This window comes from Rhipicephalus sanguineus, chromosome 1, assembly GCF_013339695.2.
Source record: "Rhipicephalus sanguineus isolate Rsan-2018 chromosome 1, BIME_Rsan_1.4, whole genome shotgun sequence".
In the NCBI taxonomy this organism is placed as follows: domain Eukaryota; kingdom Metazoa; phylum Arthropoda; class Arachnida; order Ixodida; family Ixodidae; genus Rhipicephalus; species Rhipicephalus sanguineus.
Genome location: NC_051176.1, coordinates 321,078,636 through 321,105,747, shown reverse-complemented (window position 1 = coordinate 321,105,747; position 27,112 = coordinate 321,078,636). Strand labels below are relative to the sequence as shown.

The window sequence follows — 27,112 nt, the reverse complement described above, 5'->3', positions numbered from 1 at the left end:
ACTCGCGCTCCTTGTTCTCAAATTTGGAATCTTCAGCTCGGCGTCGCCAGGCAGAAACCTTGGCACGACATTCAGGATGGGCTTGTTCAGTGGGGTTCGCAGTGTCGCTTGGCAGCGAGCTGCAATTCTTGGTAAGTGGCTTCCTCATCGGCATTGCGAACCTTCTTCGGTCTTCCCACGTCTACATTCTGGTGCGGTGGCGCCACGTGTCGGCGTTATACGGCACGAAGGAGTGCATGCGCAGTTGGCTGTGATGACACGTCTGGCACGACCGAGCGCTGTCGTGCTCAGCTGGCGGCGGAGCCGTGTATGGGCTAGCGAAGCAGATGCACAGCTGTGCAAACAGCTGCTAGGTGCGCACAGTGACATCATTGCGGTGCAGAGTTTTCTGCCTACGTTGGACAAATTAGGGCTGGCTTAATCAGCTTCTCTGTTAAAAATGCACCGAAGTCATATGCCTTGTAGGTGCCGTCTTCGGTAAAGTGAAGCGGCACGCCATACACACCTGCTAGCAATGCAAGTCCAAGTACAACTTCCACCTGGGCATTATTTTCTATCTGATAACATAGTACAGGTACAACTTCCATCTGGGCATTATTTTCTATCTGATAACATAGTACAGGTATGAGACAATAATAATGCTGCCTGCTCACCTCTTCTTCTACAGCCATGTACTCTTTATCATCAGGCGACAGGTCCACTAAGACAGTTCCAGTTGTGTTGGGCATAAGTGTTGACGAGATTGCTGAAAAAAATACAAAGTAATTTTAGTTAAGAAGTAGAAGATGCCAGTCTGATCTGGCACCCACCTCGACCTGTGAGTAACTTTTCAATCCCCTTCATCAACTTGTGTCGATGGCCATAAGCAGAGACTCCTATCTGCTTCAGTTCTTCGTGACCCATCTCAGCCAGAATGTCAATTGTAATCTGAGGAGTAAGAAGCATAAGCCTCAAACAGTGTGTACAAGAAAAGCAAATGATGCCACACAAATAATGCTCACATGACAAAAAAGAAAACATGAAAGACGCTTAAGCTTCTCCTTTAAGAGTAGAATGTGGTAGCGTTACGAGGCCACCATTCGCATCGCCTTCTCATTTGCTTGCCACGTACCTCAGTAGACACCTGAACATGCGGCGAGGAAAGGAACATCAAAAGAGTATAGTGTTCATGGAGAGCCAACTAGCCCAACAGTCTCTTCTGCGAAAGGAGCGTTTGGCTGCAGGAGCCATTGGCTGTTGTAAACTCTATTAGGCCACCTACAGCAATTACAGTTGCGTAGTACGCATTATGTGCCTGTAACGCAATACACACACCTATGAAGCTGCACACTTTGTTGATACTGTGGCCGATGATGACGATGAATGAATTATAGCTTCGGAATGAGTAAGCAGATTTAAACTACCCACTCGTTACACAATTTACATGGTGCGACAGATGGTGCAATTCGACGCTTCTGCGACGCAATATTCCATCTGTTAATATGACTGCTCGCCCAACATTACTCCTGTATAGGGTCTTTCTCCGAAGGAGTTTTAAGTGTTGTCGTGGCTTTGTGGTGAAATACTTGACTGCCATAGGCTCCCTAAGCATCGCTTAGTGGTGCTGCTAATCTTGACCGGCAGCGCCATCTCTGGCTGAAAAATAGAAAGTGGGGGTAAACAATGCGCGTTTTCCTCTCTCTCCAACATGCTGCCGCTCGCTTCTGTGCACATGCAGAGCTCTCGTGGTGCACTTGCTGGCCTCACAATGTACTGCCTGCAGTACGGCTTCAAATAGATTTTCAGACTGGACAGGCAATTCCGAAAAGCGAGCTTGATAAAAGGAGAAAGGCTCGTCAATCACGCTTACGGTCAAGAGCAGACGATCAACGACAACGACGCTCGACTCAAAGCGAAATGCATTTCCGAAGTCGTGATTACACCGTGTAGGACGTATGCCCTGAAATAAGTCTCATTCTGTCATGTTAAAAATACGTAGTGGTCCATATGCACTCCTAAATGAAGGTGTGCACGCTATCGATGTTCTGCTTTGTGGACTATGAATCATATGACTGTTTTGATATGGCATGCTTGCAGTAGCAGCCGTGTACTTTCGTGAACAAACTTTTGCGGCATGCGAAGAAAAGAAATTATACGGCCATGGCACTTTTTCCTGAGCAGGTTAGAGTCGAGTCATTCGTGCCGCTGGAGCATCACCCGCCGATTAAGACGTGAGGCAGCTAGCTGAGCCTTAATCACTGTGAAGCAAGTTGAACTGCTCGCCTTATTTTTTTGGCTCTCGCGTCATGCTTGCACTCTCTTTTTATGAGTATATCGACTTGACAGGTGCATAAAACATGCTGCGCGAATGCGGCTAGAAAATCGCACTAAGTCAGAAATGGCTACTGCAAGGCGGCAATTGCAAAGCGTGTATTAAGTGCCAGTTATATTTAGCGGCTTAAATGTATATCACCCTAGTAAAGTGACAAAAACAAACCAGCAGAACGATGTCAAAGTTTGCTGAAAATGCAGAGACGTCTGCTCCGGCGTGATAAAGCAGCCTTCCCGACGCGTAAATTACAGGCGCCGAACTTTTGACAATGTGCCGAGTTCAGTTCAATTCAACCACCGCGCAATGCTAACGATATAACGCGAGTGTGAACGTTCAACAACTACGGGTACGTCTCACAAACATGGGGAATCAAAACACAAAGTTGTTTCACCTACAACCATGACTGGACTTTCACAATGCGAGAAGACAGCCAGTAATCATTACTGTAGTCGTTGCGTGCATGTGCCGCGTTACGTACCGATTCAGGTAGTCAAAACGAACGAAAGCAATGAACAGAGACAGCCAAAACAGGAGGCGAAACAGCGCTGTCAGCTAGGACGTACTTTATTCTCCTTACTGCGGCGATCCACGCTTGTCGCCTTTGTTTCTTGTGCAACATGCCCAGGAACCAATACAGTTTCACACGTGAATCGCATGCCTTGGTGTTGTCTGCACTGTTGTGGCAGGTACGACACAGCAATACTTCGGGCCTTGCTTCCGCAGGGTCGCTTCTGTCAACACGGAAATGCAGCTTTTCACAGCAGAACTCTCGGTTCAGTGTGACAAACTGTCGGCACGGCGCCCCAGTTCCCCGCACCGACTGAGCAACGCGTGGTGCGCGTGTTCCTGCTGGCGACAAACAGGCTGAGTGGGCTGCGCCTGCCCCCAGTTTTGCCAGAGCTTCTCTCCAGAGCCGCAGTGCGGCGCTGTTGTCGCGCCATCAACTTGAGCTTGGGTTCCCTATACAAAATGCCCAAGTATGATTCCAGCTCGAGCACTCCTTTTTATTCTTTGCCTCCATTGGGACTTTTCACTGACAGACAATGCCACTGCCGCTGCTTAGTATCGAAGCTTGGGCGTGTTGGTTAGACATCGGAGGGGATACAGCGCAAGCGAAGAAGAGGACAAGAAAGGTGACGCACACAGAGTGCTGACTTTCTGCCATATTGTGGCAAAATGCCACTTGAGCACTGACTAAACACACAGCGGTGAGCTTCATTTCTTTATGATGGCATTAAATGGCTTGTGATAAGCTTCAAGCATTGAACAGCAATAAAACTGAAATCTATGTGGCCAAGAATGCGAGTGACTGACTTTACAGGGTTCACTAACATAGTAAATAGCAATTTTACTACAATGCATGCAATGGCAGTACAGACCCGATGCAGCAGTTCATCATCAAAATATAGCAGAAGTATTGCAAGTGCACTGTAACTATGGGACACAGACCTGGCAAGATGTATATAAGTACACTCAATCCCCATTACGTGGGATTCTGATGGCCTGACCATTTGATCTCGCATTGCATAATGCATCAGAATATGCCTTAAGGGACCCTGAAACGGTTTTGACGATTTTGTATAAACGCATTGAGCCGGTAAAGCAAGTCCTAAGAATCATTTGAAGACCGATTTAAGCTCTCTGCGTGAACTGTGTAATTTATTACAAGACTTTAAACCTATGAATTGCTACAGGTCGCAGTGGCTCAGCTGAACGAATTTTCAACTTCTCGCGCCTTCTACACGTGGAATTGTTCCAATACACATAGCCCCCAGTGACCGATCTGATCGTATATGCCCAGTCCACGTCACTGAACCTCCTTTGGGCAGCGAGCATCGTCTGCCTGCGTTACAATGTGTCCCGTGTTGACGTGAGCTGAGCAACAGTGTTTATCTCGAGGTTTATTTTCTTGGACACAATGAATTGCCTTAGTTGTGTTGCGTACCACATATCTAGCAATTGGTGACTTGTAAAGCTGCGACATCGTGTAATGTTTGTGAGGCATATGTCCAGCGGAATCGCTTCAGCTCGTCGCTGCGATGAGCGTCACGCTCCAGTCAACGCCACGATCCACGTGTCTGCGGTTGTAACTTCACCCCTGAAGACACAACCACACTGCCCGAGTTTACACTTTTCAATGATCGTTCTCGAATTCTTTTTATTTGTCCGCATGCTTTTGCAGGTTCTCACCACAGAGGAGAATAAAATATGATCGGCTCGCAGTATGGTGGCACCTGTTGGAGAAGATAGCAACCACTCCGCGAGCGTCATCTCTGTTGCCAGACGGCGTGCTGCCGGGTGCACCGGGCCATGGCCTCCGAGATTGCGCGCAACCGTTCAGCGCGCAATATCGGAGGTCTGACTGGGCGAAGCTCAAACTTTCGAGTGCACTCATGAGAGCGTTGCGATCACCAGCGTGTCTCATGAGTTGAGGAGGCAAGGCAGTGGTGAGAAGGATGGTATAGATATAATTGTCTGTAGCAGCCTTGGTACACGGTGCGTCACTTAATTTGTGGTGCAAATGATTTGATGATGCTCTATTTGATGAAGCTTGCAGACTCATGAGATTTCGACCCTTTGAGTTTCACTGCCGTGGCAGTACACTTCCCTGTTTCTGTCCCGCCATGACCATGACACACGTTCTCCACTGTCTTCTCTTTGATGTGTGCAGTAACTCAAAGGCGGTGTCTCCAGTACATATATTCTCCTCAGTCTAGGCTTTTGTTGGTGGATGCAAACAACACCCCTTCAGGTTGGGCTAGGTTAGGTGCCCACAGACAGGAACGGTGAAGCCCAGACATTGAACATCCCTTTGATGGCAATTCACTGTTCAAATATTCACACTGCAGCACAAGGCCACTACTCTAGATTGTTTATGGCACAAGCAGTATCTTTCATGGTGCTTTTTTCCCCATGTCCCTTGCAGTCTTTGCTGTGGCCCACCTTCTATCCAGCAGTGATGATGCTCTTTCCTTAGCTCTTTCGTCACCGCGAGAAAATGGTTATGTTTCATATGTCTCTGGAAGAAAGCCAGAAAAGTAGTCCAGCATGCATTGCAGCATACCAAATTATGCATATAGAAATGGTCTTCCCGAAAAAATATAAGTTGTAAAGCAACAAAATTACTGTGGAATGTATAAAAATGTCAAAGTGTGTAACCAGCTGATAGAGCAATAAAAAACACAATATATCCAAAAGCACTCAGAACAAAGAAAGTTAACAAAGAAAGTTCAGAATATACGTTTTGAAGATAAAGGACCCAGGAATAGTATAAACAGTAATAAATGTTCTACACAATGTTTCCATTAAAACAGACAAAAATTCTGAACCCAGGTGCTGCTTGACTGCACATGGAATGCGACGAAGAAATACCTGGTTTTCGTGAGACACATGTGCACTCATTCACTTTTCGCATATTTTTTTTTGTACCAGAATAGCCTGCTGGTGTTCCAAATAGATGGATGCCCGCAATGTGACCATCACCTATATAAATCAGATGTGCAATAAACTTCACCAGTTCGTCTGTCGTCACCTCTCTCCGCATAGGCTGGCGTTCCTAAATATGTATCCAAGCATATTTATTCATATTTTTGCAGATAGCATTGAAAAAAAAAACAAAACGAAATCATGCGCAGTCCTAAAACATCTCGCGCCGCTCTGTAGTGCAGGGCCGAGATCTGCTCCGGCGGCCTTCTTGTCGTCAGGAGAAGCTTTGCAACCAGCGCCAGCACATCGTGCCCTAGCAACGTGTGGACCTTGCATGCAACCAGAGTAGATCTAAGACTGTGCACAAAAGTCAGCAGCTATGTACGCGCGGTGGAGGACAACGTTACTAGAACAAACTCAGTTTCAAAGCTCCGTATCTCCGCCAGCGGAGGAGGGTGGTCCGAACGGCGGTCGCGAGAACTAGCGGCGCTGCAGTTCCGTCTTGCGCCACTATCAGCGCGTCGTCTGCTGCCACGGCTGCGGTCCGCCGCGCAGCTGCTCGCGGCAACTGCGCGGCAACTTTCTTATTGTACTAGTTAGGTGGATACTTAGGTGGATATGCATAAGGTCGTCTGCATGCATTGGCCCGCGTGCGTTGTTCATTGATTGGCTAAGAATCGATGTTCGGTTTATATTGCCACGCCCACTTCTTGTTTTATTTTGATGTATTCGGGTTTGACCAGCAAGGACGGTTATCAACGCTCGACGCTGACCGCGAAACACTGTTCGAGAAGCTTCGCGATTGTAATAGATCGTTTTGGTAAGATTGCGCGCTGCACGCGAATGTTCCAGCTTTGGCGAGAGATAACGCCGCCACCAGCGATATTGCTGGAAAGTTCGATAGCGCCTGTATAAAAGCCGACGCGCTTGACCGCTTGTCAGTTGATCGACGGTCGACGCTCTGTTCGCCGCTATCAGTCTATTGCTGTAGTTTGACTTTCAGTTTCCCGGCCACAAGTTCGGCCAAATAAAGAGTTTCATCTCGGACCTGCTGACTGCTGCGTTCGTCGACGTCATGACCCTGGAACAATATTTGAGCTGTCTGAATTGCGCTTAACTTCCAAGCATAGGAGTTTCTAAGCGAATGAGGGTTTTCAGAGTAATTTTTATAACTACCACCACAATTTTAGCCGCTGCCGTCTTATCTAGACCAAGAACAACCCAACACGTTTGTAAGAGCCTTTATAGTGCACAAAGAAGCGTACTTACTCGAGATACAAAAAGGTTCTAGAAAAACAGTACTCATGTTTCTACAATTTATTGAAAAAAACTTTCTCGAAAAACATCACCAATGCTTTGGAATGTTTACAAGACACGTTTTCGCGACTGTTGAAGGAATACTGACCCAAAATCGGAAAATTTTGCGAGAACTCGGGAAATGAAATCGCTGTGTGCAATTACATCGAATAGATGTCGTCTCTGAGCAATTTTTTCAGTGGATAGTTGTATTTTCGGTGTCTCATCTTTCTACGTCGCATCCTTCTACGGTGCCTTAAACAATTCGAACAGATCGGCCATGATGGGCATCGAGCAGTTATTCGCGCGTACTCTGTCGCTAGAAGAGTCGTCAGTATTCAACTTCGCCCTCAAGAGCTCGGAATATCAACATCAACTTTGGGCTGTCCAGATAGCTTGCGATGCGGCGGTTAGGCTAGGTCTAACTGTCCCCACGTGGGAGAGGCCCGCGGTGTCACCCTAAGGGGTGGCACTTCTCCGGATCTTTAAATAAAGTTCTCCGTACCGTACCGTACCGAGCAGATGTTACATGCCCGCAGCACTTTACACTGTACGACAGCCGTTTGCGTTTCGTGCTGTAGCCGTTCACTTCGCAGTTAAACTGCTCGTCAACTACAATTATCTTTTACACAATAAGTCTCCGTTCCCGAAGCAAAGTGTGGGATTGGGCTAGTTGGTATTCCATTATTAAACTGCTCAGCGCAAAAAAATTTGACACGGTCCACATAGAAACGACGAGGACCAGCGCTGGTCCTCGTCTTTTCTATGTGTGCCGTGTCAAATTTTTCCGCTGAGCAGCCCGTTCCCGAGCCGGCGAGTGTAAAATATTCCGCACATTTTGTTCAATACCTCGTCGTAAAACCTCTCAAAAATCCACTGCTTTGAAGGCATAGCGACAGCTGACAACTAATCGAATGTCAGTGTGATGCAACTCTCAGTCTCGGTAGCGTATATACGTAATCGCCTGCCCTTCGTTTTGCTGTTCTATTTCTGGCGGCTCCTCCAAATTGGGCACTGGGCTTTCGTGGGACGCCGTGCGTTTTAGGGGGGATTTGCGCCTAAATCCCGAACATTTTGGCTTTGAAATGTGGTGTGGAAGTACTGGGGACAAGCGCGGCACGGCACCTGGCGTGAGTTCCCATTTTCCACGTGGGATCAAAACTTCTTGTCCCGCAACGACACGACGATAGTGCTTTACAATGCCGTCACTCTCAAAATGAACGTCACAGACCTTGCATTTCGCAGTAAGCTCTCTATCTTTGCGATGCAAAGCTAGAATGGCGTAGGGTCTTTTGCAGGTCCGAAGAAGTGTCGTGAAGCGGAGTCGTCGTTGCGGTAGCCGCTCTTGCAGCCCGGCGCAAAGCAAGTCGGCATACCGCACTGTGAATCTGTTCGCCCTCGTTACGCTTCGTACATCATGCACGTGTCTTCGTACAAGACGCTAAGCCTGATCAAGAACAGTCGCAAAAATGACGAGCTAACAAAGCGCAGACGACGCTGTAACCCACGTGCGCTCGTACATCGGCGGCGCCGATCACAACAAGCGCCAGCCGCGGGAGCTAGACGTGACTGCAGCGCCACTAGTTCTCACGACCGCCACGCGGACCGCCTCTCCGGCGGAGCTTTTAAACTGAGTTTGTTCTAGTAACGTTGGTGGAGGAGACCACTTGAGGCCATAAATGAACCAACCCCTGAAGCGCTGCGGATGTCTCAAGCTCACGCAAAACATCGTTGCCATCAGAGCATGAAGATGAGGGGCTGTCATCTTCGGACTCTGAGCTCGTCGTCACTAAATTCAAGTGCGGTTCTAATATAGTTTCGAGTGGTGCGTGTAGCTCGCGGCGCAGGTGCCCACCCATGCGCGCGTGACGCCGCTGCCATAGGAGCGACTAGCAACACGGGATGTGGCCCTGTGTCTGATATAACAATAAAAGCGAAACCGAAGCTGCTGGAAACTGGCTGAAAAGGCCACGTCTACACGCTATACATGTGGCGGACCTTTGGAAATAATTTTTGGTATAATAAATCTTCCTAAACTCCAAACAACAGCTCTAGTGAATAGCTGGCATAAATTTCAGGCAATTATTACAGCATAACACTGTCAGGTTGCGAAGCTGACACCATAATTTCATATTTGACTTGCAAAAGTTCTTTTGATTACAGAACTTTGATGTTACTGGAGCATAACCCCGAGCGGCATGCATTTCTCTCAAGTTCGTCAGCCAAGTGCATTTTCCCAACAACGCACGCACATTGGTTCACGTAAAGGTCTGTCAAAAGTCACTCTGTTGCCAAAACGGGCAAATTCAATCTGATTCTGAAAGTTCAGTGGCTGGACTAACTAGTAGGATGTGATATCTGATTCTGAAAGTTCAGTGGCTGGACTAACTAGTAGGATGTGATATCTGATTCTGAAAGTTCAGTGGCTGGAGTAACTAGTAGGACGTGATAGGCGCATGATAAACACATTAAACATGCCAAAATTGACGATTCAGAGCATCGATCACCGGTGATCGATTTTAACAGGCATGGTAAAGAAAGAGTCAAGAGGGTGTTGAGGTGAGCTCGTTGGTACGGATCCATTAGAATGCAGCGCCTAATGAACACTAACACATGGGGCGAGAACAAGGAGTTCACTAATTCTCTGCTTTACATCATGCAGGTTGGTGAATCGTATGCTCTACTTGCAAAAATATCAAGTAATTATAGCCTGGTACAGGTGCCGAGCCCGCACTGCTGTCTTGCCATTGCTACGGAATGTGTTAATGTAATCCGTGTACTAATACTATGTGCTGGCAACATTAAGAGTAACCCTGGCCCCGTTACCTCCGAAAGCCTACATCTTGAACTGCAGAAGCTGTCGGCTGGCCAAACAAAATGATCGCTGAGGTAAGGGATCTGAAAGGCCACCTAGTCGTAACTGACGAAGCAATCACAAACTTAGGCACACGATTAGCCAACCTAGAAAGCCACTATCAGAGACTTCATCCCTTACGAAGTGACGTAGATGAAATACACACCGTTACAGGCTAGATGAGCCGGCGCAGTGTCAAGCTGGAAACTCGTGTTGATGATGCAGAAAAATGCAGACGTTGCGATGATCTAATTTTCTACGGCATTTCAGACACTTCCGGCAAGGAGACATTCACCGAACCTAAACAATTATTCATTGAACTCTGGTCTACAGATAAATGTTGACGCAACAGAAATAGAGCGTGCTCATCGTCTCGGCCATTATACCCAGCACAGCTGTTGCCCTATAATTGTAAAGTTTTCGTCTCACAAAACCAAGAGCATGATTCTTTCGAATGGTCAAAAACTTAAGAGGGCTCACCAGCTCCAAAGCAACTGAGATTTGAAATTTTTGTTTCCATATATGGCAGCATTTGCACACCACCAAAAGGAGGGAAGTCAGAGTCTACTCTAGGTGTGTGTAAATCTCCCCAGGACACAAAAGTATTAGTCATTCCGCATATGAAAAGTAGCGTGGCTTGAAACACCCGAAAACACAGTGAACGCTTTGTACTCCCTGTACCATTGGAGCTACCTTCCAACTTCTCCCTTTTGCCCCTAATCATGTCATCTCAGTGCTGCTTCGTGAGAGGCTTCCCGGACCATCGGATATTGTACGCATCGCATCTGCCTCGCTTCATTCTTTCACTTCGAGACAGAGCACTGCAACGAAGCGAGGGCACAGCAATGCTGGAGTAGGGCGTCAGTGTTTAATTTGCTAAATTATTTCTTACCTTAAAGGTAAAAGTGATCTGTCCAAACTTCTTGAAGTAAATGCCATTAAATCGTACTAGATTAAATATTTTGACACAGAACCGCCTAACAGCAATTCGCAACTGAATATGCCGCAAACAGCAACTTTTATCAGAATTAGCTTCATTTATTCGGGCACAGCTTAAGATTTTTTTAAAATTTTTGAAACCTAAAAAAATTTTTAGCTGCTTCTTTGCCATCTAGACAAAGTGGGCACATAGTTGGGATGGCTACTTTGAGAACATTACATTTCAAAGAAAATATATTGATCCAAGAGATTTGTACGTTTCTCCCTGTTTTGTAATTGTAGAAAACAAATTCATTTCAAATTTTTGTATATAAAAACCTAATGCCTTTCAATCACACGAAAACAAATTCATAGGCATGCGAGAAACATCTTTTTGTTGCAAGATGCTTGGTAGACCAGGTATTGCTACCGTTGAAAATTCTAAAAAGCAGCCACGGCATGAAAAAAAAAAAAAAATTACACCATCTCCCGCTAAAGGGGACCATGATGCGATGCGAAGCCGGAGCACTTGCACAATCGCGTTCCGTTGGCATTCGCTGGGCATGCTACCGACCTCGCGTCGCGGAACGCGAAGAGGAACACTACGCGCGTCGTGTCTTCCCTCTAGCCTGGCCGTTAATTCTCACAGGGCGTGCGGGGAACGTCGACAGGCGCGCGAGAGAATTTCGGCATGTCGAGCCCGCATTTCAGAGGAGCCAACCGAGGCAAGCGCCGGACTGAACGCGCGCAGCGCTCTACCACTTGAAGGAGAGGAGACTAGAGGAGGAGAGTAGCGTATGCGCCGTGAGAGCAGAAGCGAGAACGCAGGAGAAGCGCAAGCAGGTGCTGGTAGAGAAGTGGAGAGAGCAACGCGCAGCTGTTGGAGAGAGGGAAGGAGGAGAGTCGCGCATGCATAGTGTGAGTGCGGACCACAACGCTGCGCGCGGATTACCACGCCGCCTTACATACCCCTGAGCAAGAGATACTTCGCATCTAAAAATTAGCGCAGCTTGCACAAAGTTGCGCAAGGCTGGGTCACAGCAGAGCTGGTGGACTAGAAGCATAAGAGGAAGAAGAGGACGAAGATGAAGAAAACTAAGAGAGCACATGCCGGTTCATGAAGATGATTGTTTTTCTACGCCACATGGCAAACTATACTTGTTATACTGTACTACACATGGCTATGCTTTCTTTTTTACCCACCTTTTTTGTGTATGTTGCTTCCTAACTCTCTCTCTATATTTTTTTTCTCTGTCTTTTCCTCTCTTTCTTTCTCTCTGAGTAGTCGGCCTCTGGCCTTCAATCTTATTCTGTTTCCTTCCCTTTCTTTCTATGTTTCAATTTTTCTCTCTCTGTACTAATTCTCCCATCCTCTTTCCCCTCCTCCTAACCTTCACATCTCTCCTCCTCACTCTCTCTTCCCTTTCCCACCACCTTGCTGTACAATGCTATAAGAAGCTATGCTCTGCTCTGCCAGCGTGCCTGGATAGCCGAGTGGTTAGGACGCTCGCATTCGGATCGTGGGTACGCAAGTTTGAATCTAGCCTCAGCAAAAAAAAATAATTTTTTCTCGCCGAGAAATTCTCTCCTTTCTCTGTACTCGTTCTCTCGCTCATCCCTCGCCGGACGAATCGGCGCACGCATTCTGCTAGCGAAGCAGAAGAAGAGGAAGGCGAAGAAGATGGCACGTGCTGGTTCATGATGATGACATTTTTTATCTATGACACGCGGCCAACCTCAACCTTAACAGCTCTTCCGTAAAAGAATGTTTTCTCCAAACACAAGCGAGAATAATGTTTGTCACAGCAACAGAATGAAGCATACTTTTCGGTAGTCTTTTCGGGTATCTGACACTTTTCTGTACTCTTTTTCCACAAACAATAGCATTTCCCCAGTGCCCGTGACACCATTTAATACGTAAATAATGTTGTTACTTCACGGCTTCCTTAGAGTTGTATTACAACCAAGTTGTTCAGTTTTTCTTATTCTTTATTAATCTTAATCCTGTACCTTATGACCAAAGAAACTGTGTCAAAAGTGTGTTTCAACCTTGTTTCATTCTGTTCTTTTGAGTAAATAATTGTGTCTATCTTGCTCACCCTACTTGGACTTTTTGTCCGCAGTATTTTATAAATAAAAGGCCGGCACATCCCACGCATTGTGGGAATCGATGTAATGCGAAGCAGCCCGCGAAGAGCTGCATACATCGTCTTGTATGTCATTGAGGAAAATGCGTGTCATGGTTTTCATGTTAACCCCTATTATTTATGTTCGTCACACAGTAACGTCTCGCAATACTAACTTCGGGGTCGATCAAGCTAGAGAAACGGCCGCCAGCGCACCATGAGCGTGGCACGTAAGTCATGCTGTACATGACATGCGTGTCATGATTTTCATGATAACTCGTATTATTTATGTACGTCACACGGTCACATCGCAAGATACCAATTTTGGTGTTATCAAGCTAGCGAAACGGCCGCCAGCGCACCATGAGCGTGGCACGTAAATCATGCTGTACATGACATGAGTGTCATGATTTTCATGGTAACACCTGTTATTTATATTCGTCACACAGTCACGTCGCAATATACCAATTTTGGTGTATATCAAGCTAGCAAAACGGCCGCCAGCGCACCATGAGCGTGGCACGTAAATCATGCTGTACATGACATGCGTGTCATGATTTTCATGGTAACACCTGTTATTTATATTCGTCACACAGTCACGTCGCAATATACCAATTTTGGTGTATATCAAGCTAGCAAAACGGCCGCCAGCGCACCATGAGCGTGGCACGTAAGTCATGCTGTACATGACATGCGTGTCATGATTTTCATGGTAACTCCTGTTATTTATGTTCGTCGCACGGTCACATCGCAAGATACCAATTTTGGTGTATATCAAGCTAGCGAAACAGCCGCCAGCGCACCATGAGCGTGGCACGTAAGTCATGCTGTACATGACATGCGTGTCATGATTTTCATGTTCACGCCTGTTATTTATGTTCGTCACACAGTCACGTCGCAAGAAACCAATTTTGGTGTATATCAAGCTAGCGAAACGGCCGCCAGCGCACCATGAGCGTGGCACGTAAGTCATGCTGTACATGACATGCGTGTCATGATTTTCATGTTAACTGGTGTTTTTATGTTCGTCACACAGTCACGTCGTGCAATACCAATTTTGGGGTAGATCAAGCTAGCGAAACGGCCGCCAGTGCTCCATGAGCGTGGCACGTAAGTCATGCTGTACATGACATGCGTGTCATCATTTTCATGTTAACTCGTGTTATTTATGTTCGTTACACAGTCACGTCACAAGATACCGTCACAAGATACAGCATCACCCAGAAGTTCTGAAGGAGTACCATGCCACCATCAGCGAGTACTTCAAAAAAGGCCACGCGGAAAGATTAGTGCCGTCGGCACCCCTTGGACCGACCCTCCAATACCTGCCTCATCATGCGGCAGTCCGACGTGAGGCCGTGCCTACAAAGGTCCGCACCGTGTTCAATGCCTCATCCCACGAATACGGTGAACCGTCTTTGGACGACATGCTCGATAAAGGCATCGATTGGGAGGAGCCTCTACCACCTGACGTCGAGGACTTGTGGAAGAAGACGGCATCGCAACATCCTCAGCTTTCTGGCCTTCGCATTCCACGTTGCCTCTCACTGACATCTCAAGATCAGGGAGGCGTGACAGTAGATGACCACCCTGTAACGCAACTCTGCGTGGAACCCGAAGAAGCACGGGTGCTGACACGATCGCACCTCCCAACCAGCAAGCACGTCGAGGGGCTACCAGCAAGAAATTGCGACTGTTGGCATGGTTCCACCATGCAGGACTCGCGACGGCGTGTGAAACACAAGGAGCTTTTCCGACTGTGGAAACAAAGAAAGAAGGCTTGCGCCTCGAGCGCTCCGATCGCTGCCAGCCATCGTCTTCGTCGCGACTGCACGTTTGTGTCTTCATCAATGCCAATGACGACAGCGTGTCAGCGCTGCAGTGGGAATTCATCAGAGTGGTCGAGGCGTTTGCCGGCAAGTCCGGCGCACTATAGTCGGCTGTACCTCTCGCAAGCAAACGACAACAGCGCGGCCCCGGGAGGATGTTGAATCTACCGCGGGAAAACGTTGGCGGGAAACGCCATGCCGCGCACAAGACGCGCGAAGAAGCGGGCATAAGGCGGGGCTGCTCGAGAGCACGCAATAAAGAAGGAAGAAGTGTTGAACCAGGGCAACACGGGTGTCGGCCTCTTCTCTGTCGCTACAAGGACTATAATATGTTTAGCTGAAAATGGTGTTGTTGGTGGAAAGGCTGGACGGGAAGAAAACCTGCTGTACAGAGAGCTGCTGAAGACCAACTTCACTGCGGCCATGCCTGAGGCCTGGCATACGAAGGGATCTATAATGGCAGTTTTTTCTTTTGCGGGTAACAGGTACTAACAGTGCACATTGCACTGCGGCACATTGTGTTTCCATCTCTTGGTTTGCATCTTTACCTTACATTCAGTGTTGAGACACGGGCCGTATTCTGAGACAACCGCTCTCGGTGACAGCGCTGCTTTGCCTGCCATAGAATCCCGCGTGTGCAATGATTAAAATGACAACTGACTCACCAATCAGCATGCATTGAAAAGGATAGATATCTGAAAAGTGATCGTTCTAAAATACGGCCGCAGAAATAAACTGAACCTTGCGCCAACAAGCGAAGAACTGTATAGACTTTGCAGACGTTAGCGCATGGTGCTTCGATGACAGATCGTTCGTCAATAATACCTGATGTAGCGCTGCGCCATATCTTGGTTGTCTTATTAGATGTGATGGTGGTGAATTCCCAGGGAGGCATTGTATCGGACTGATGGTCAATGGGAGACCCGCGTCCATCCTACAAGACAGCGGAAGGACATCATTCCTTAGTACCACGCATAATTTCATCAGTGGTCACCAGCGTTATCTATCTACGGAAGCCAGTCCTCTTGTAATGGAACTTCAAGCCATTCATGACGCAGTGCGGGATGTCACCTCTAAGCTCTCCAGAATTAGGCAACTTGACGTATTCACCGATTCTTTAGCGGCTATCCAGGAGCTCAAGAAAGTTCACAAGGTGATGGAAATCTGCGAGGCGATACATAAGATGAACCGCAATACAGCCACTTGCATCAGGGTGATTCAAGGCCATGCTGTGAACCCTCACAATATTGCTGCTGACCAACAGGCACACTGCCCTCCTAATACAGACCTCCCATCTATTCCCCTTCCACCTCAACCCCTAAATACACTACGTGCCCGTAAAAATGTTCTCCGGCAGGATACACGCGCTTTTATCCCACCGTGTGTCTGCTCTCTCCCCCTTCACCTTACTAGGGCGGAGGAGGTCATGCTTAGGAGGCTTCGGGCAGGGGTGGCCCTTACACCAGCTGTTCTCTCAACATGGAACTGGTCGCATTTACCAGTTGGTGATACATGCCCGTACTTTTCTGTTCCGGTGATGCAAGCAGATGCATACCACCTTATATGGACATGCCAAGGATTACATTACAGTCGGAATGCTCCCGTCATCTCCTGCAAGCTGGTCTTCGCTACAGTGACACAAACAGTTATGACCGATAGATACATGACAACACATTCCACAAGACACTTCTTCACTTCATACACAACACCGGCCTAACGGCGCACATTTAACACAAATATACCCAACAAATATTATGCCTTAAGGGCAAGTCTCTGTCGTAAAAAAAAAAGAAAAAAAAGGCAAAGAACTGATGTCGACTGCGAGGACGGATGTACGACTCGAGCAGAAAAAAAGTGTACTACTGGTTGCCAGACACTGCTGGTTTGTCTGACAAATGAATCCCGATGTGAATCCCAATGTGAAAAACAGGTTGGCATTATCCGTCCACGAGCCGCACGGAAGGTGTGTATGAGGAGAATCGCTGATGTGAGCTCACGTGATGCGCCGTTCGCCCCTCCAAATCTGGATTTGGTCCGTTGTCTGAATGCAGTGTTAGAAGCGTGTTTGTGTAGACTTTGCTCTCCCCTTACCTCAAAAGTCAATAAGCACATGGCACCATTTTCTTCAAACATAGTGGAATTGTGACTCAGCACAATGCCTCCCTCCCCTGCCAATGTGACCGAAGCCCGCACACACTATGGGTACCTCCCACCCATTCTCTTTTTGTTCCTCCCTTGCTAAACAACACCAAACACTTATTTGGCACACAAACCTCCCCATCTCAATAGCGCCCTCCTTCCCTTTCTCTCAATTGTTTGCACACATGCTATTTCTTGCCCTCCGCTTGTTGAGATTGCGAGGGAGTGAGCAAAGCATACACAAACACGCTGCCAACAAAGACAAGTCCACATGTTGAAACGTTGGCTCCTTGACATTCCCGGTTTCCTGATCTCTTTAAGTCTCCGTCTTCCTCTAAACTTCTACACTGTATGGCATTGGATGGCAGTTGCTATACACAGGAAGTCATAACAGTGACTTGGCCACAGCTGTTACGGTACACCTTTCGTACAATCACAACTCACAGTAGACAATGTCACTACTTACAGTGACATTGTTTACGCATTTTTTTAACTGTTTGGACTTCACTGGAAAGACAAAATAGCAGCGACATAGCGACCTATACAGTTAACCGATTACCAGGTCTTGTTTTTAAAACAAATGCAAGATTAGCATAAAGTTTTGCATTAGCTGAGTTACCCAATGTCAACAGTGTTTGCGGAGTGCAAGCTGAACATGCACAAAAAGCACAAAGTAAGCACTGAAGGAGCCTGTGCAACTGAGCTTCGGTTCCCCGCATGATGACAATTCGTGCCCCTTGTGATTGATTTAGTAACACTTAGCAACTTAAGTAACGCTGTGAAACTGGAGCGCAGTACACACAGAAACTTCGATATATCAAGCTTCAATGTATAATGAAATTTTCCATACAAAAAAGTAGAGCTGTGCAAATAGCAAAATTTTGGGTGTGAAGTGAATGCGAATATTAAAGTTTGAGTTTGAATCGAACTGAATATTTTTCGAATACTTCGAAGCAAAATTACAGAAAAAAAAGTTGCAGAGCATCCCTCAGCATATTCTCACGAGATTGGAACATGAAAGTGTTTCTTTTGGCCAGGTTGGTGAAGCGCTGCAGGGGTGCTGCTAAGTGGTGCTCCCTGGTTTCCCCATAAAGAATGAGGCAATGCAGAGGCCGAAGTGTGTTTATCTACACGATTTGGTAGAACCAAAGTGGTGTCGACAACACCTTTCACATGAAAGGAAAAGATGCTATTTTCTCAACCTCCTCCAACTTCTGTGGAGGCCCAACTGACACGGCAATCGAGGGTGCGCTCCTTTCAAATCATTACTTCCTCATCTGCGGTGCGAATTCCCCTCTCCTACACCGTGGCTGCGAGTGGTTTCTGCAGCAGTTGTTGGCGCCGGCGTCAGTTCCGGTGAGACAGGTCCCGTGTTTTCTGCACAAAGCTTTTGCGGACGCTGGAAGAGTGCGCGCTTTCGCAAACCTGCCCAAGTAACGCGTCAAAATGTAGTGCAAAACATGGCGAAAAAAGAAAATTCTATTTGCATGGTAACCCGTAGACCTGGCAGCAGCGCACTGTCCGCTGCACGGAAACGAAACTGTGCTGCTGGGTGATGCGGGAGATGTAACGAGCAATATTGGCACAAGCCTGGAAAACTTGATATTTCACAGTTTTTAAGGTGATACTAACAAATTTTATATCACAAGCTGATTTCACAGCACCGAGACATTATTTGGAAAGCACGTTTTGCAAAATGAGTCGATCGAGTACAAAAGAGAAACCATGTTCGCGGTACTAACAACAGCCGATCATCAGTGGCAGATGTAGCACTTTTATTTTGGTTTCTGTATAAATGTAGTGACATTGCCATCACAAAATGGCAACGAACTAATTTTACAGCTAGCCAGCACAGGCGCATTTCATGCTTGACATAGGTCTGTCCGCGTAAATTTGTTCCCAGTGAAGTGGAAATGGTGCGCACCCCTTTTGTTATGAAAGCTCATATCAAAGGAAAGTCATTTCGCCCGCTGAAGACAGCTGTGTCGCATCTATTTTGTGCACCCCAAACCTGTGTCTGTGGGTGGTGCAAACAAAGGAAGATCTTCAGCTGCACACACCCACCAGGAAAAGTTTCTATGGGCCGAAAACGGGAAAATATCCGGACCTCGATGATAAGCTTGCAGGCATTCTCAATTAGCCCTTGAATCGGCACTCAATTGAGGTGTATCCAAAACTGGATCCCCAAAGAAAAGGAACTGCCACCAGAATACATTTCACTTTCTGTGAGGCTGAATTGCGCTTGCCTTTTCTACTTTTGATCATCAACATTGGGCGCGTCTTATATTTGATTCACCCTGCACTACTTGAACTGGTTCATCGTGGTGCCGTTTTTCCAGCAGCAATGAGATGCTGAAACGAATACGAGAGAGCAGATGTCGTGTAAGCACTATGCTACGGTTGGTTGTCTTGTGGGCTGTACAGGCTGTGATTCGTAAAAGTCTGTGCCGCTTACATTGTACGGCATTTGCAACTACCGCAAAATGTTCAATGACGTACTTCTTGGACTCCGTTAAAACAGACACGAATGCAGCCAGCTTTGTCATCTGCTGCGGTTCCAGCCATCTTGTGCCGCATGCACTCGGCACTACCTCACAAGTAGGCGCAGGGAATTCATGAACTCGCCTTGCACGACGGCTGCATCTTTTCGAAACGAATACTGCGGTGCCAAAGCCGCCATGTTGAACTCGTGAAATGAACACCTGAGTGCAGCGCCATCATTCATAAAGTGCAGGTGACACGAATGGACCTATAAGCAGACGCTGCGCTTCGCATTTTTACGCTGCACTTTTTATAGTCTGCGCACTGATCGAGCTACTACCTTTTTTTAAAACAGCATCAGGGTGCGGTGATGGCCATTAACTTTCCGACAGGTTGAAGTTCGCGAGGTGAATTGGATTTACGCACATCATTTAGAAGCGCTGAGATTTTTCACTGAATCAAATTGTTATATAAAACCTCATGAAGTCAAAGTCACTGGGACTGTGAAAAATCTTCAAATTAAGCGGGTTTGTTAATTAACAAAACATACAAAAAACGGTGTGCAAGGAACTTTGAATTCCTGAAAGTAATCATAGGTGGTCATCTGCGGTGCCTGCTAGTTTGCGGCTCCAAGGGTTATGTTTCCAGCAATACCCGGTCCCAATTTTGCTGCAAACCTAAGAAAATGAGCCGGGAAAAAAAAAAGTCTCGTGGCCCGCTGAAATGTGCCCCTGCGGAAAAGAAGACGTGCTTCACTGTAATACAGTGATGACACATGGGCAGCATGCCATCTGCTTCTCGTAGCGTCAGCGCGTCATGATGCGACCATTCACCCATTCTTTCTGGTAAAATAAAGAATTTAATAACGGCCATTGTGACGGAATTCGTGATGTGTTCTGGCTGAGAAACATGATCACTGAAGTTTTCGAAGTAGGCATTGCAGACAAAACTCCACCAGCAATGCAAGTGCGCCAATTGCCAGAGCAATCGCCAATTGGAGGTTCGCATACATCGTGAATTCCGTCAGATCGTCCTTTATTATTTTTTTCTTTTCCCAGAAAGACTCGGTAAATCATGACGCGCTCACATTGCGAGAAGCATGCGACATGCTGCCGCGTGTCACCGCTCTGTTGCAGTGAAGCATGTCATTTTCGCAGGCGCACTTTCTAGCTGACAAGAGACCGCTGCTTCGCGTTGTAGCAGCGAGGCTGGGGTGCTGCACTTTTCACTCATTAGTATCGCTAGATGGCATTGTCTTGTGGCTCCTAAGGGCCATCATTTCCATGGATCTGCGGCGAAATCGGGATCAGGAATTGGCACATGGCACCTAAAGTTATCGAATTAACTGGGCTGGTGCTGACCGCCACTTCAAATTATCCACTCCAATTTACATTGTAAAATACGGGACCGCAGAAACCCTCTCCACCGAAGACGCCGTCGCGACAGCCTAACGCCCGCGCAGATCGGGAGAATTCAAGAAATCAAAGTGGAACCGACCGTTTCTGCAGATGAACCGACGAGATGAATCTCTTTCCTCTAGCTGTCGCTGTGCTACGCGCTACGCGCCGAACCATCACGTGGAATGTTCGCGAAAACGGGAAGGATCCAAACGAGAGACGACGGAGGGTAGGACAGGGTGGTGAAGTCAGCGAAGAGTTATGTTGTTCGAGTGAGTCGTGTAGTGTGGTCAGTCGATCTTGGAAAATCAAGTGATGACGCCGTGGGAGCACTGTTTTGAAGGGTGTCGCCGAATGACGGTGATCAGAGCTGGAGTTCGTTTGAGTGTTTCCTGGAAGAGAAATATTCGAGAAACGTTCGAAGAATTGTGGGCTGCACATGTTTGGTGAATATTCAAGGCCTTTAGCGTTCTTGGATAGTTTTGCATGGATCAGAGTGCATTTGTAGCACGGTAAGTTTGTTCCCGTTGTTTTAAACACCATGTAAGTGATGTTGTGAGTTGTAAATGATACCTGCTGAGTGTGCAAGTTTGTGTGATGCTTGTACTGCCTTAACTGAGAATACATTTTGTTTCTGTTATCAACTCTTGGCTCTATCTCGGTCTTCGGACCACAACCGGCGTTCGTTGGCGCACTAAAAGGACCTACATTTAAACTGTGCGCGTATAACGTGGTGCGTTTTGGTGGCCCGATACGTCAGCCCTTGAAATCTGCCCGCCGACTGCCCACTCATTAACGGGATCAGTGATTCAGTGACACTTTTCATTTCAGGTGGGTCAAATGGGCAGCATTCATGAAGAGTATTGAGGCCCACTCTACAAAACATTGGTACTCCTAGGGCAAACTATTCACATATGTGGGGTAATCCGCACTTCTAATAACGACTTCAATATTCAACCTGCAATGTGCAACTATAAAACGCATTATCTACGGCCTGATTGGAGTAAGTGTCGCGCATACAAATGCGACTGTCGAGGTGCTTCTCCGTGAAGAAGTGTACCAATGTGGTGGCGCCAGAGCGGGCGCAAGGAGAACTAGGCTCCGCACGCCGTTTCGCACCACGCAGCAGGCCGCACCTGTTTTCTTTATGTAGCGGCCGTGGCACTGGTAAGGGAGTTATCGGGGTTTAATATTATCTGTTCTATTTGTACTAGAAACTTTTGATATTTGAACACTCAAGTAGAAAAAAAAGGGGTAAATATCCCACTCACCATCTCCTTCTGAAAAAGCTCGCAAAGATGCCCCAGGCCAATGCTAGTGAGAAACTGCATGAATTCTTTGTTTTGTGTCGCCAGTTCGGCCAAAGGAGCAGCCCCTTCACTGGCTGCTGAGCCCTCTCGAACATGACCAGCACGCTGTGTCGACAGCAGGCTCATGGCAGCAGGGATTTCAGCTTCCAATGCTTCCAATGACAATGCCGACAGTGGACTTGCTCCTAGCATGTTGGAAGGACATTGCGGCTGAACTGTTGATGCTTTAGCCGAAGGAGGAAGGGCATGCGGAGGCATGGCGTCCGTCAGCAGGCAGCGCACGTCTTCTGCCTATTAATGAAGAGAGAAAGAAGCTACAGTTCTGCACGCACTACTGCAACTACTAAAAGGAAAAATTGACAACCACCTGTCTTGTAGCAAAAAGACACAAGGAAATCCATACAGATTCCTCAGAAAGAAAGCTTTTTAGTTGACGAAAAATTCGTTGTGATCCAGGGGTTGAACCCGGGACCAACACCTTCCCGGGTTGGTCGCTCTACCAATTGAGCTAACCAGGAAGCTAGCAATTGGTAGCGCAGACGAATTAATCGACAACACGAAGCACATGGACACTGAATAAACCGTGTTTGTTACAAGAGACACTCAAGGAACCCGGGAAACGGGACTCTTGTAACTCCAGTCTCTTCTATCCAAAAATTCTAGAAACACGGAAGAGTTTGACTAGGTCACTTTGTTATATATCAGAATCTACAGAAAGTTGCTCAAGATGGCTTAAAGAAGTCATTCATAAACCCTTTTTAGTGACTGCAGACTGTATAAGCTTCCTATCCAACTCCTAGAGGTACTTCCCTTTGCAAGCCTTCCTGTTGCTAACAATATCGTTGAAGTGCTCTTAGATGTTCGCCAACCTTAACTGCCTTGCAATGTTCTCGTCATCCCTCTCCTCCTCTGGTTCATCCTCTAGGGCCACCATTTATTTAGGTGAGGAGTACCCATTTGAAGCACATGAGGTCTGCATCTCTAGACACATACTCCTAAATGAAATTCTGGAACCTCTGCGGTCTCTTAGAAGCAGGCTAAAGCATCATCTCCAAGGCAGTTTTCCACAGTATTTTCCACATAAGGCCCCTCTTCCATCGTGTCATGACATTTAAAGCCTCCTTTACTGAGAGAGATTTCACAACTTTGCTTTGACAGCCATTCCAGGCAGCCGAAATAATCTGAACAGCAAAATTCCCACCAGTTACTGTTGTAAGGTCTTGCTGCATGTTAAACGACCGACATTCTGCCAAGGAGGATACATAGAATTTGCTGGAGTGGAGGGGGCGCTCGTCGAGTGAAGCCGGCCGTCGCCATCTTGCCAGAGGCAAAAAGCGCGCTCCACGCTGTCACGCGCTGCTGCTTGCGTGCGTTATTTGACGCTGTGGGCATGTAAACAACAATGGTTTGATGATGGTTGCCTCTTGTGTCGCTTATGGATGTGCAAACAGCCTGAAAAAAGGTTGTGGCCTCACATTCTGCCCATAAGTACGTGAAAACGTCTTCGATTGAGCCATTCTGTGCGCGTTACTGAGGGGTGCTAACTGACGTGGTATGAGGGTGCAACAAATAGCCGTGATATTTTTGGCAGGTTTCCTAAAGATCCCACAGTGCGGAGCCTGTGGGAGAGGGCCGTTCACCGTGTAAAGTGGAATTCACCGTGTAAAGTGGAAAGTGGAAGTGTAAAGACAAAGATCATCCATATGCTCCGTGCACTTCGCGCCGTATTGCTTTGACTGCTTGCTGGAAGCCGTTTTTTTCTGAGACTCGAGCATACGTAAATGGGCTGAAAATGCAGTGACAGAAGAATTGAAAAAAAAAAAAAAAGAACTGGATTTGCTGGCTTTTTTGATATGCATATGGCAAGCCCCGAAGGAATACTTGACGAGGTTGTCGGCCAGGATCAGCTGAAGTACTTCATGACACACAAACTCGGTCAATACTATGCTGAAAACCTCTTTGGGTTAATACGTGGATGAGGCTGACATAACGGTGTAACAGCTGCACAGCCTATGGCTGCATACAAGCACCTGTTGGTTCAGACGGTAGTTCAGGGAACTGCTCCCAAGACATTGGCTCCATCTTGAATGCAGCGACTACCACTGCCATAGCAGATGCAAAAAGCATGCTCATTGACATGCGCAGATCGTCAGCCCTGCAGGCCGATATATACTGACCCGAAAGCCTCTCTGCTTTTGCCGGTTTCGTGGTGCCATCCATAGCAGGCTTTATTTCTCGAAAAGTCCGTACAACAACTACATGTGAGCAGTGCATCACAGCCCTGCACAAAGGTTAGTTGCACCTTTAATTAAACGGAAGAGCAGAGGTGGAATTATTTCACCGTCTCAAGACGTCCCTAGCATGTGTAAAGAAGTAGAGAAAGGACTGGTAGCTACAGGCTGAAAGTGGTGCCATCATAACGGTGAAGAAGGGCAAAACACCTCATCTTGGAAGTCCTGGTAGCTTCCTCCGAGAAAAAGTGGTTCCATAAACTGGAGCAGCACATCCTTGACTTCGACCCGCTTGAACGTTTACAATTTGTGCACGCAAATCGCTGATTACGTAAAAGTGAGCATACGCCACATGACGAAGGACCGAAAGCGAGAATGGATCAATAATAAGGTAAGACCACCTCTGTCAAGGGCGATTATCTTCAATCACCAGTAGCGCACCGGTCATCATGTTTTTGACCGTGCGTCTGATTTAAGCGTCGACGTCTCTACCTAATGCCTGTGCAGGTGAATTCACTTCTATACATGTCACTTGGCTGCTTACAAGTCGGAAATGTTTGCAACCAGAACTACTTGATTTCACTGCTTTACAAACGTGAGCAACTTCATCGGCAGCGCGAAGACGCATGCGTGTGCCAGCGCTTGGCTCCTTTCTGCCACTGGCAAGATGGCCGCTGCGCGCTCGGCGCAGCTTCACTCTCTCCAATAGGGGCGCATAGGCGGCTTCAACTCCAGCAAGTTCTATGTATCCTCCTTGCATTCTACCAACCTTGTTCTGTACTGTAACTTGACAAAGTGCACAATCCCTAGGTTTATTGGTTGAAGGTGGGATTTTGCCTCTTCCAAACTGTGAATTATTTAAAATACTCTAGGGACTTAAAACAGTTATCATTAGCAACAATTAGCAACAGTGTGTCTCTTGTAACCATTTCTCTTGCACGCAATGTCCATAACAAGGTGAACATAACCAACCAAACCTTTTTCAAATGTCTCTTATCTTTTCGTCCACTTTACTTTCTTCACATTTACATCATAATTACTATAAAATAACATCCCCTATACTTTCCTTGGCTTTCTTGTCTGTTACTTCCAATTAATGTTGTGTCTAGCAAAGAAAAACGAGCCCTTAAAATTGCCCTTCCTTCGTTCTTATAACCGAGTGTCTCTTGTAACAGTGTTTCTGTTAAAGAGTTGTAACTAGATTCAGGGTTCATAGCAACTATGAAGAAAAAAAATTAAAGAGTTTCTAAGGACTTTTAGGGCCCTAGCAAACTTAATGAAAACCATCGAATAATCAGGGTTCATAGCAACTGTGAGAAATAAAATTCAAGGGTTTTCAAGGACTTTAATAATAATATCTGGGGTTTAACGTCCCAAAACCACCATATGATTATGAGAGACGCCGTAGTGGAGGGCTCCGGAAATTTCGACCACCTGGGGTTCTTTAACGTGCACCTAAATCTAAGTACACGAGCCTCAAACATTTTCGCCTCCATCGAAAATGCAGCCGCAGTTTTCAAGGACTTTCAAGGACCTAAAATAACACTTTAAATCCCAGAAAAAGACGACGCCACTTTTTGCAGCATAAAAAGCATACCCGATAAAATGGACGAGAGGACGACTGCCACCATAGCTAAATTGGTAGAGCACTAGGCGCGTTATCTGAAGGTTGCAGGTTTGTTCCCAGCCAACGGTGTGTTGTCTTTTCATCCACTTCACTTTCTTGACATCTATATCATAATTACTACAATACACTTAAAACAGTACAATTAACTTCCCTTATACCTCCCTTGGCTTCATTATCTGTCGGGTTTCATTAAGTTTGTATCAAACAAAGAAAAGAGCCCTCAAAATTCCCTTCTTTCAGACCGTAACAAAGAATTTTTAAGGACTTGTGTGTTTATTGCAGGTTTTATTGCATTACACTGTTTTCTGCAAGTTTCAGTATAGACAAGAAAACCTGGGCCAGGGGGCGCTGCTGTGCCTTCTGAAAAGCGCCCCCTTTTTCGGAAATCTCATAATACAGTCGTGCACGGCGCTCTGTGGCCAGTTTGTTTACGTTGTGGCTGTGTGCATTCTGCCTCGCTGCACGCACGCATGCTTTTTTTCTCTCTCTCTCGTTCGCTGCTTGCGCTACATGTGCGCTCACCAAGGCGCTTGTGCGCGCGTTCTCTTCTTGCGCTGTGCTGAGCAGCAGTGCGTGTGCTCTTGATCACGGTGCTCACGTGAGCATGCTTGTGCGCTAACCTCGCGCTGAGCTTGCTCTCGCGTTACATTTAACTGCTGGTCGTGGTCTCACGGGGTCGTTGGAGATGGTGAAGAGCACCTTTGTCAAGAGATTGGCTGAGAAACCCACCCTTTCGGCGATGGTAATGGCCAAAAGGTCGAGAAAATGAAACATTGAGAATAAATTAGTGCGCCATGCTTTTAGAATGATGAAAAGATCGCGCAGAAAATTTATGACGGGAACTTCTGCAACCTCAATATGAAAATAAATGCAAAAAAAAAAGTAAAATTAGTCACCCTGCTTAAAAACGTGTGCGCATATGAGAGAAACGTTCATAAATGACACAACCAGCATTGACTAATTCATGCAGACCCGACTTTGGCATGAAAACCACCCAAAAACGGGTCAGTGCCCCCAGAGACGGATTTTAAGCTGGGCTTCATGGTGAAATTTTTTCAGTGAACTGCACTAGGGTAGAGGACGAAACACCACAACGAGAACAAGGACAACAAAGGAATGAAGACCACAGGACAAGCACTTCGTTCTTTTGTTTCCCTTGTTCTCGTC

At 46.8% G+C, this 27,112-nt stretch overlaps 1 protein-coding gene across 1 annotated transcript in view; it reads right to left on the bottom strand.

Annotated features, from left to right (window-relative positions):
- Nucleotides 1-27,112, bottom strand: part of LOC119379489 (poly [ADP-ribose] polymerase tankyrase-2) — a 536,202-nt gene that overhangs the window by 87,748 nt on the left and 421,342 nt on the right. Inside the window, exons 20-22 of the mRNA XM_037648790.2 lie at nucleotides 22,049-22,378; nucleotides 810-927; nucleotides 654-745 (exon numbers count right to left, since the gene is read on the bottom strand). Of these exons, the coding sequence (XP_037504718.1) occupies nucleotides 654-745; nucleotides 810-927; nucleotides 22,049-22,378 (540 nt within the window). The remainder of the gene's footprint in view (nucleotides 1-653; nucleotides 746-809; nucleotides 928-22,048; nucleotides 22,379-27,112) is intronic.